Source organism: Vombatus ursinus, unplaced genomic scaffold (assembly GCF_900497805.2).
Source record: "Vombatus ursinus unplaced genomic scaffold, bare-nosed wombat genome assembly UNPS02013950.1, whole genome shotgun sequence".
Taxonomy (NCBI): domain Eukaryota; kingdom Metazoa; phylum Chordata; class Mammalia; order Diprotodontia; family Vombatidae; genus Vombatus; species Vombatus ursinus.
Window position 1 is genome coordinate 1,478,372 of NW_020953728.1, and position 12,278 is coordinate 1,490,649.

Here is a 12,278-nt window from a genome sequence, read left to right on the forward strand (position 1 = left end):
GCAAAGACTGTCCTTTGGCTCTTTTTTTTTTTTGTATCCATGTTATATTAGAGACACCAAATGTGATTCATTATTATTAGCAAGTGTAAGTTGTTTACTGCTGTTCAAGATAAGTGTATCTCATAGGATTTCAAAATATATTTTCTCCTTTTCCTTCCTTCCTTTTTTCCTACATGGCTAATATAAGAATTTGTTTTACCTATTAAATTTTTTTTAAAATGATAATCACTGTAATTTTATCAACAGGCCCAATCTACACATTATTATAATTTTTTTACCTTTGAAAGACCAATGAAAAGCTTTCATTTTTAAGGAACTCTGATTCAAGAAATGTTTCAGTTTTGTTTGTACTTGAACATGAAACATAGGCTTTCTCAGGATTTTGTTTTTGGTTTTGAAAATATTTTTGTCATTTGTCACTTAAAAAGGTAGTTGATTTAGCAACAGCTAGTCTTTGATTCTGATTGGAACTGCCCCAAACATCCTCTGAGCTCAGTGTAGTTTTTGAGATTTTAAAGAATATATGATTGTGCAAAAGCAGGTGAGCTTGTTTTGAAAGGGGAAAACACATTTAAGCTTCTGCTTCTGCTGAATGAGATAACAATGACTTTGTATTTCAATAAATTTGTATATTTGCTCATGTGTTGTTTTTCCCCATAGAGCATACATTATTACAGACTTCATGGGCATCAGAAATGAAAGTTTTATGAAAGTAGCTGCTGTAGGAACCTGGATGGGGGACTTCGTTACAGCTTGGATGGTAAGAAAATTTTAAAGTTTCTGTCAGGGGAAGAAATATCTCATGATGTTGGGTAGATGCTTTTTTTTATTGAAAGCAAACAATAACAATATTAACAGCTTAGTACTTAAGGGTACAAGAATATTGTAATCACAGTGGGGATTACTTTCATGTACAAGATGGGCTAGATAACCATTGATGTCACTTCCTGTGCTCAAATTCTATGATTCTACAATTCTATATTATATCTGTGTTATGTTAGTTGTGTCAAAGACAATTAATGTAACTCTCTACATTAGCAGGTTAAGTTGTGTCCTGTTGTTTAAGGTAAGTGTATCTCATAGGGTTTCTAAATGTGGCCAATGGAAGGTATTTATAGATGTCATCTGAAGTCTGCACCTTCCAGGAAGAGAGGAGAAGAAGCCCAGTGGGAGAGAATAGCAAGCCTCCAGAGCACCCTAGGCCAGATGTTCTTTCCTCCAGAGTCTGCTTGTCTGTTATTATAAACTATTTGCCCTTCCAAATATTGCCAGTCTAGGGGGATGATAGGTTAAAAAATATTACATCTTTGATTACTCATGAGGAAGCTTACACTCACATGCTTGGCTTTTTCCTGCTAGATGCTGGTTACACAAAAGACTGTCACAGATAGTAGATAGCTAGCGAATACATTTATTCAGGCATTTAGAAAATAGAAATCACGGAAGTTATATAGATTAAAATGTATGAAGAAATATTTAGAGTGAATGTACGGTCCCACTTGGAGTAAGATATTTCAGCTTCAATCAAGTAGAAGCCCCTATTCTCACATAAGCAAAAATACTCCAAATTCTCTTGGAAGGCTAGCTATAAATCAAGAACATGTTAAGGAGCTGGCTTCTCCTATATGTCTGCGGCTTACAAAGTTTCTTTCTCTCTGTGTATTTGGAGTCAATCCCAAAGGGAATCTGGCACCATGTATTTCCTCTCTCAAAGAAAGAAAAAGATTGTCTCTTCTCTCCGAACTCTCCACATATCAATTGCACCCCTTGCATGTCATTATGCTTAGCATTCTCTCCAGCAATTCAGAGTCATGTATATTTGGCATACAAAATGCCTTACTTAGGCTTGGTTTGAATCCTGGGTAATATTCCTTCCCTAGGCAGAAACTTTTTATAGTCACTTCTGAAATATCAGCTGGGAGCAAGTTTGAAACCTGTATACAACATAAACAAAAACATCACAAAGAACAAGAGTAATTTTCCTAATACCCCAGGTAAGCATAAAGAAAAATTGCTCAGATATCTTAGAACAAGAGGACAATGTAGAAATTAAAAGAATCCATTTTTGGGGGGAGGGGGAATTCTGGGAAGATGGCAGGGTAGGTAAGAAAATTCCAGGCTCTCCAAACTTCCTCCATAAGCAGACAGAATGTTGTCACAAAATGAATGTAGAGCAGAAAAAAAAGGGAGGTAAAGCAGCTGTCCTCCTGGGACCAATTGAGAGGACATCGGGGAAATACAGGACCTCCAGGGGCTGAGATTTGGCCTGAGTGAAGAATAAACACCTCAAGGCAAACTGCTAAATCAACAAAAAGCAGGATCTGGGGACAGAAGCATACTAGGCTTCAAGAACTATCATTTCATGAGCTTTCACCTCAGAAACTTTCATCCAGGCTGCCACTGTAAGTGAGGAGGAGTGAACACATGTCTGGTGAATGTGGTTCAGGTCACTACAGGGAAAAAGCATTTTCGGGACAGCATGGCTGGGGACCCTAACTGTGGCCTAGAGGAGGAGAGGAGAGCTTGAAGTTGGGCCCCCATACAGAATTCAGAAAATAAGAAAGGAGGAACTGAGTCCTGGGGCACCATTACCCATAGCTCAGGATTATAACCTGATTACAATAATAAGCTGCTAAGAATAAAATAAAATGAAACAAAATAAAAATGAGTAAGCAAAGGAAAAATAACCCAACCAAAGATAGGTACATGGTGTGAAAGAACATCTGGATTCCTATTCAAAGGACAAAAGTGAGGTAAAAAAGCCTATCCTGCCCCAAAGAATAATGTCAAATAGTCACAAGCCCAAAAAGAATTCTTAGAAGAACTTAAAAAGGAATTAAAATCATAAGAGAATGAAGGAAAAAATTGGAAAAAAAAACAATCTAAGGAAATTATGAAAAGAAAGTTAACCAAGTGGAAAAAGATATCCAAAATCTTTAAAAAAAAAAATAACTGCTTGAAAGCTGGAATTAAGCAAGACGAATCAAATGATGTTATAAGACACCAAGAAATAATAAAACTGGAAAAAAATAGAAGAGAAACTAAAACATCTCATTAGAAAAACATATGATCTGGAGAACAGATCAAGCAGAAACAAAATTGTTGAATTACCTGAAAGTTATGATTTAAAAAGGAATCTTGATACAACACTGTAAGAAATTATTAAGGAAAATTGCCCTGAAATTCTAGAACAAGAGGGTAAGGTAGAAATGTGGTACCTCAGAGTTGTTTTGATTTGCATTTCTCTAATCAATAGTGATTTAGAGCATTTTTTCATGTGATTATAGATAGTTTTAATTTCTTCATCTGAAAACTGTCTGTTCATATTCTTTGACCATTTATCAATTGGAGAATGAGACAAGTGGGATTTATACCAGGAATGCAGGGATGGTTTAACATAAAACTATTAACATAATTGATTATATCAATAACAAAAGTAAAAAGAAATTATAAGAACATATCAATAGATGCAGAAAAGAGCTTTTGATAAAGTACCACAGTCATTTTACTAAAAGCACTTGAAAATATAATATAAATATAAGTATAGTATGAATGGATTTTTCCTTAAATTGATAAAAAGTATTTACCTAAAACCATCTTCAAGCATTTTTTGTAATGGGGATAAGCTGCAAGCCTTCCCAGTAAGAGTGAAACAAGGATGCCCATTGTCACCAATATTATGCAATATTGGAAATCCTAGCAATAAGAATAAAAGAAGAAAAAGAAATAGAATCAGAATGGATGATGAGGAAATAAAACTATCTCTTTTTGCAGATGATATGATATACTTGGAAAACCCCAAAGATTCCACTAACAATTAAAACAATAATTTTAGCAAAATAGCAAGATATAATGTAATCCACATAAATCATCAGCATTCCTGTATATCACAAACAAAACCTTGGAAGAATTGATATGAAGAAATATCCCATTTAAAGTAACTCTAGACAGTATAAAATACTTGGAAGTACAGCTGGCAAAACAAACCCGGGAACTATATGAAAAAATTATTAAAATATTTTTATTGAAACAAAACTAGATTTAAATAATTGGAGAAATATTAAATGTTCATGGGTAGGCAGGGCCAATATAATAAAAATGACAATTTTATCTAAACTAATTTATATGTCAAATGCCATCTCAATTAAATTACCAAAAGTTATTTTACTGAATTAGAAAAAAATATTGACAAGATTCATTTGGAAGAACAAAAAGTCAAGAATATCAAAGGAATTAATGAAAAAGTATAAAGGAAAGGAGTTTAGCAATACTTGATTTTAAACTATATTATAAGGCTGTAATTATCAAAACCATCTGCTACTGGCTAAGAATTAGAAAGGTAAATCAGTGGAACAGAGTAGACATACAATTTACAGCAGCAAATAAATATAGTAACATTATATTTGACAAATGTAAAGACTTAAATTTTAGGGATAAGAATTCATTATTTGCTAAAAATTATTGGGAAAACTGGAAAGCTGTCTGACAGAAATTAGACTTACACCATTTACTAAGATAAGATAAAAATGGATACATGACCTAGATATAAAGATATTACAAGAAAATTTGAGTGACATGGAATAAATATATTACCTATCAGATTTATGGATAGGTGAATAATTTTTGAATAAACAAGAGACAGAAAGCAGAGTGAGGTGAAAAATGGGTAATTTCTATTACATTAAATTAAAAAAGGTTTTGTACAAAGAAAACCAATGTAGGATCAGAAGGAAAGCAGAAAGTTGGGGAGAAATTGTATAGACAGTTTCTCAGATAAAGGTCTCATATCTCAAATATATAAAATAACTTTGTCAAATCTATAAGAATAGAAGTTATTCCTCAGTTGATAAATGGTCAAAGGATATGAAGAAATCAAAATAATTTATGGTTATATAAAAATGTTCTAAATCATTATTGATTAGAGAAATGCACATTAAAACAACATTTAGATATCATTTTATCATTTTATCTGATAGGTATAAATCCATTAGAAACCTATCAGATTGGCTAAAATGATTGAAGGGGAAAGCAACAAATGTGGATGATGATGTAGAAAAATTGGGATACTTATTCACTGTTGGTGGAACTGTGAACTAATCCAACCATTTTGGAGAGCTATCTAGAATTATGCCCAAAGAGTTATTAAACTGCCTATACCCTTTGACCCAAGAATACCATTATTAGACCAGTTTCCCAAGTTAATTAGGGGAAAAGGAAAAGAACCTATGTGTTCTAAAATATTTAAAGCATTTTTCTTTGTCGTGGCAAAGAACTGGAAATTGCAGGGATTGCATCAATTGGTATATTATTGTGATGGAATCCTACTGTGCTATAGGAAATGATAATCTCGATGATCTTAGAAAAACATTGATAGACTTGCACAAAATAGTGAAGAGTGAAATGAACAGAACCAAGAGAATATTATATATAGTAACAACACTATTGTTTTAACAACAACTTTGAGAGAATATTGAATGTAATAACAATATTGTTTTAAGAACAACTTTGAGTTTTAAGAACAGCTAAGTCCTTTTAACACTTACAAGGGAAAAAAGTTACATGATAACTTTATTATATATTTAAAAGGAATAGCAAGTTGTACATAATAGATTTACAGTTTCATATATAATCATCCTTTTTTCTACTCTACTATGTTATGGAAATGCTTGTTTTATTTCTTAAGTTCCGAATAAATGCCTTTGTAAAGAGTAAGAGGGTCTTGGCTGCGTGCTTACTAAAATAAAAATTAAAAAAAGAATCCATTTGGTCACCTCCTAAAAGGAATCCTAAGATGAAAATTTCCAGAGATATGATAGCCAAAATTCAGAGCTCACAGGTCAAAGAAAAAATAATGAAAGTAGCAAGAAAGAAAGAGTTCATGGGCTTAATAGCCGCAGTTAGTATCACACAAATTTTATCAGTTTTATCGGAAATAAAAATCTTGGAATATGACATTCTATGAAGACAAAAGATCTAAGCTTACAACCAAGAATAATTTATCCAAAAATGCTGAGTATAATGTTATAGGGAGAAAAATGGAGTTTCAAGGAAACAGAAAAATGGAGTTTCAAATATTCCTGATAAGAAGTTCAGAACTGAGTAGAAAATATGATGTACAAACACAAGTTAAGAAAACCTTTAAAAGGTAAACATGAGCAAGCAATCATTAGTGACTAAAAAAAGTAAAACAACAGTTTGTGAGAAGATGTTACTTAGACTCTTAGAATTCTATCATCAGCAGCATTAATAGAGTAAGTCTTATTACATAGTTATAAATAGTTAAATAAAGGATCTGAATAGGCAGTTTCCAGAGGAAATTGGAACTGATGGGATGCTTATCAATTGGGGAATGGCTACACAAGTTTTGGTATGTGAATATGATGGAATAATATTGTACTATAAAGAATGATTAAGGGGATGACTTCAGAAAAATCCGAGAATACTTATGAACTGATAGAATGTGAAGTGAGCAGGATCAAAAGAACAATTTATACAGTAACAATAATATAATAAAGATAAATAGCTTTGAAGAACTTACTAAGTCTGATTAAATAGTGACAAACCACAATTTTGGTGGAATCATGATAAAATATGTTATCTATCTCTAGACATAAAGCTGATGAATTGTTTGAAGTATATTTTCTTCTCTTTCATTCTTTACTTTTTTCTTTTTTTGTTTGACATGTAGAATGCAGTAATTTGTTTTTCATTACTATGCATATTTACATTGGACTCTGTTTTTCTTGCTTTCTTAATGGATGGAGGGAGGAGAGGAGAGAGAGACTTCAGAAATGAAAGTAAAATAAAATTGAATTTCAAGTAGTATCAATACTAAATTTATTTGTATTAAGTGACATAGCATCTAAATTCTTAAACAAAATGTTAAATGAGTTACAGGGAGAAATATAAAGTAAAACTGTAATAGCAGGGACTTCAATTTGCTCCTTTTAGACCTAGAAAAATCTAACAAAAAAAAGAAGCAAGAAAGAATGAAGGACCTGAATAAATTTTTTTGAAAAGTTAGATATGGTAGGCCTCTTGAAAATATTAAATACTTTTTCTCAGCATATCACACAAAATGACTATATATTAGGGCATAAAAACATCATGAATATAAGGATGACTAGCTCTCATATGGACATTTGTTCTGGAATCTCTAGGTCCATTTCTCTTTCAAGGTAACAGATTTCTGCCTTTTAGCATAATGCCTTTGTAAAGAGTAAGAGGGTCTTGGCTACATGCTTACTCTTTTCCTCACATTTCCTCAAGTGTCATATTTGGTTAGAATTATATCTATTTACCATACCTCTATTCTTGTTAAGTTAGGGGTACATTACTTTGGAAGGCCTAGGGTCAATATTATTTTCACTGATCTTTCTCAAAAAAGAAAGCAATACTTAACTCGAGCCAAAAGACTATCATCAATAACTAGTACACCTCTATATCAAAGCAAGCAGCAAACAGAAATTAGGGAAGTAATACAGATTAGAATAAATCAAAGAATACAAGAGCAAAACAGCTTTTTAGGTGGAAGTGGGAGATCTCATCTTGGTCTAGGATAGAGGATGATCTCACTGAGGGGAAGTCTGCTCTCAGCAGTCTCTAGTCTTGCAAGCAATGAAAGTCAATGGACATGTTGGGGAATAGCTCTTCCCATTACTGTGTCTCTGAAGGCTTCATATAGCCATTCAAAAGTCCATGCTTGCCTTTTATAACTGACTCTCTTGAAGATTTCCAACCATGTGAAGAAATCCCTTCTCTCTTTATGCAGGTACACAGTGTCAGAGTTCTGTCTCAGCATTCTCCCGGGAAATGAGGAGTCATATTATCTTAAATATGCAATTCAGCATGGTCACAAGTTTGTCCTCTTGGGGACCATTCACCTGGTGGAAAGATGTATTACAATTGTTTTACCTGCTTATGTTATCCAGATCAGGTGTTTTAAATGATTATGAAGTGAATTATGAAGAGAAAGAGAACTATAGACCAATTTCCCAAATGAATGCTTTGCTCTGGATCACCACCACCACCGTTACTACTACTACTACTACTACTATTACTATAACTATTGCTGCTGCTACTGCTACTACATTGCACACATACGCATACACTAACTGTATGACACTAAACTTAACCCATCATTGTCTCAATCAACTTCCTAAGACTTCCAATCTACTTTGTTTGAGAATTTCCTCTTTGGAAGTTCTACATACCAATTATATCAAACATCCAGTGCCTTCTCTCTTCCTCTGCTAACTCCAATAAACCCTTTAAGGTAGTGTGTTGGAAGTTGTGTATACAAAGATCAAAACAAAGCATTACTTGTTCAGGAGTTTACATTCTACTACAAGATCTAGCATGTGTAGAAATAAGTAAAGAAAAAGCTAGCTGTAGTGGAATGGAGAGATAAACAGCAACAGAAAGACTGAGAAAAGGTTTCATTTAGGAAATGGCACTTGGTGAGCTGTGAAGAGTTGTAGGAATTTCAAAAACGTTCTGAATAGCCAAGCATAAAGGATAGCTATATAAAGGCATTGATGAAAAATATGGAACATCATATACAAAACACAGCAAGATAGCTTATTGAGTCAGATTAAACTTTCAGGCCATTAAAACCCTTGTTTTTATTTCTTTTTTTTAAAAATATGAACTGATTTCAGTCTACATCTTCCTCCATCCATTACATATATGAATGCCTTTTTGAACCTAAGTGCAGATGTTAACACATATCTCTACCTTTTAGTTTTTATTTTATTCAATATAACTTATTGTTTACATGGTCATTTTTTAGATCCTGGTTCTGTTGACCAAAGCATTAGCTATCCTGTTCAGCTTTGAATTATTGTTTAAAAATTTGATAAACATGACATGAATTTGTAGGCAGGAGTACAGATAATCAAGTTAGAGTTCTAGCTCTTATACTTATCGGCTCTATGTCCTAGGGGAAGTCGTTTGATCTCTCTGATGTTTGTAGTAAATTTCTCATACTAAGTTGGAGATATTAATTCTTGCACAATCTATTTCCCAGGGATGTACCAAGGAAAGTACTTTGAAAAAAAATTAAATACCAATTAAATGTGAATCATTATCCAGTTCACTTCTAGATCTTAAAATTATAGGATTTAGAGTTGAAAAGCAGCTTAGCGGTTATCTAGAACAACAATCTCATTTTAAAAATGAAGACATTGAGCCCTAGAGTGCCACAAGTAGTGAGAATCAGAGTTAGCATCCAAGTCCAGCTTCTCTAGCTCCAAATCCAGCATTCTTTCCGTTACGTCATGTTTTTGTTTTTTTTAATATAAAGATTTTATAAGAGAGTCTGTCAAATGCTTTGCTAAAATTCAACTATACTATTACTACTATATTTCCCTGATCCACCATATTAGTAATCTTATAAAAAATGGAGATGAAGCTAGACAATTGTGACTTTGTTCATAATGTTCTGATACTGGATTATGATGATCTCTACATTTCTAGGTGCTTACATTTTTTTCTGTAATAATCTGTTCAAAAAGTTAGTCATCAATAATTATAATAACTCATTTTATATAAATGTGAAATTTATAAGGTGTTAATCTCATCAGTCTATAGTTTGAAGGAATTACCTTTTAGCCCTTTTTCATAATTAATGCTATGTTTGTCTATCTCTTGTCACATAGCACGTGGACTTATTATTTGACCAGTCTACCTTTTTTTCGAGTCATACATTGCTTGGATAATATATTTTTACTGTTTTTTTTCCAAGTAATTTGTACATGTAAATCTTTTATAAAAAGATATCTATCTCTCTACATATATTTATATGTGTGCTTATTTCTGTTACTAACACCTTATTTATCTTGGTTTCCTCTTGACCATTTTTCTTTTGTCCTTCTTGTTGGACTTTTTTTTAGTATTTTATTTTTAACATTCATTTTTAAAACTTTGAATTCCAAATTCTCTTCTTTCTTCCCTCCCCAACCCCCCTCATTGAGAAGGCAAACAATCTGATTGTAGGTTATACATGTGTAGTCATGCAAAACATTTCCAAAATAGTAATTTTGTGAAAGAAAACAAAGACAAAAAATAAAGAAAAATAAAGAAAGTTTAAAAAAAAAGTATGCTTCAATCTATATTCAGACATCATCAATGCTTTCTCTGGGGATGGATAGCATTTTTCATCGTAAGTCCTTCAGAGTTGTCTTGGGTCATGGTATTGCTGAGAATGGCTAAGTCATTCACAGCTGATCATCTTACCACGTTGCTGTTACTTTGTACACAGTATGTTTCACTTTGCATCACCTCATGTAGGTTCAAGTCTTTCTGAGAGCATCCTGCCCATAGTTTCTTATACTACAATAATACTCCATCACAATCACATACCACAATTTATTCAGCCATTTCCCAATTGATGGGCATGCCCTCAGTTTCTAATTCTTTGCTCCCAGAAAAAAGGTGCTATAAAATATTTTTGTACATATAGATCCCTTTCCTTTTTGTTTTTATCTCTTTTGGGTACAGACCTAGTAGTAGTATTGTTAGATCAAAGGATATGAATAGTTTTATAGCCCTTCAGGCATAGTTCCAAATTACTTCACAGAGTGGTTGAATCATTTCATAACTCCACCAACAGCACATTAATGTTTAATTTTTCCCACATCCCCTCCAACATTTGTCACTTACCTTTTCTGTCCTATTAGCCAATCTAATAGGCATGAGGTAGTACCACAGAATTATTTTAATTTGCATTTCTCCAATCAGTAATGAGTTAGAGTATTTTTTCATATAGCTATAGAGAACTTTAATTACTTTCTCTGAAATCTGATCATATCTTTTGGTCATTTATCAATGGCTCTTATTTTTATAAATTTGATTCAGTTCTCTGTATGTTTGAGAAATGAGACCTTTATCAGAGAACTTTGCTTCAAAATTTTTTCACAGTTACTATTGCTAACTGTATTTCCCTCCATCCTATTCCTCCCCCCTATTTATTCTATTGTCTCTCTCCTTTCACCCTGTGCCTCCTCAAAAGTGTTTTGCTTATGACAACCCCCTCCCCTAATCTGTCCTCCCTTCTATCATCATGCCCCTTCTCTTATCTCCTTTGCCTCCTCCTGAAGGGTAAGATATTTTTTGTACCTAATTGAGTGTGTATGTTATTCCCTTTTTGAGCCAGTTCTTATGAGTAAGGTTCACTTACTCCCCCACATCTACCCCCTCTTCTCCTCCACTGTAAAGCTTTTTCTTGCCTCTTTATTGGGAGATAATTTACCACATTATTTCTCCCCCTTTCTCTTTCTCCCAGTACATTCCTCTCTCTCACCCTTTAATTTTATTTTTTAGATACCATCCCTTCATATTCAACTCACACCTGTGCCCTCTATTATATATTCCTTCTGACTACCCTAATAATGAGAAAGGTCTTAAGAGTTACAAATACCATTTTCCCATGGAGAAATGTAAACAGTTTAACCTTATTAAGTCCCTTATGATTTCCCTTTCCTGTTTACTTTTTTATATTTCTCTTGAGTCATGTATTTGAAAGACAAATCTTCTATTCAGCTGCGGTTTTTTTCATCAAGAATGCTTGGGAGATAGACTTCCAGGAGCCAAGATGGCAGTGTAAGCAGTAAATCGCTTTCACTCTTCCTTATGGACCTCTAAAAATCCAGAAAATGTCACCCCAGGAAAAATCCTGAAACAGAGGCGCCAGTAAAAAGACAGGACGCAGTAGTCTTTTAGCCCAGCAGGCTTTGGGAACTGACAGGAGAGGTCTCTCTCACTCTGATGGAAGAGGAGCAGTACATGATGGGAGACATCCCAGCAAGCCCCACCTCAGCAAACCTGCAGGAGATCCTGAGCCCCAGGGTGGTGGAACAGGCAAATGCCAACATCACATGCCTTGGCACAGCCAGGAGAACCGGCAGACTCCAGCTTGGAGAACCAGTACATGTGCTGGCGGACTGGCATTCTCCAGCAGCTGAATCTCCCTGTGCTTCAGCCCTACTCCAGGTGGAAAGGCATCTGCAAGGGGCCAGACTTCCCACCCCTACCCTAAGAGCTTAAGTGTAACCCCAGGGAAGTGCAGAAAAATCCCACCTGGCCTCAGCACATGCTGACCACCACCACTAAGACAACAGCTCAGCACCAGGTAAGATACTAGACCTCTATAGCCTCCAGCTGCTGGCACCTGAGGCCCCAGCACACAAAGCCAGTGACCAGGCTCCTGGACCCCAGCACAAAAAGCCTGGAACTGTGCCTCCCGTGTTCCAGCAGGAGAATTCAATTTTAAAAGCCAG

General features: G+C 34.2%; 1 protein-coding gene across 1 annotated transcript in view; it reads left to right on the top strand.

Annotated features, from left to right (window-relative positions):
• Nucleotides 1-12,278, top strand: part of TMEM117 (transmembrane protein 117) — a 179,763-nt gene that overhangs the window by 40,278 nt on the left and 127,207 nt on the right. The window contains exon 4 of the mRNA XM_027858974.1: nt 661-760. Coding sequence (XP_027714775.1) covers nt 661-760 — 100 coding nt within the window. The remainder of the gene's footprint in view (nt 1-660; nt 761-12,278) is intronic.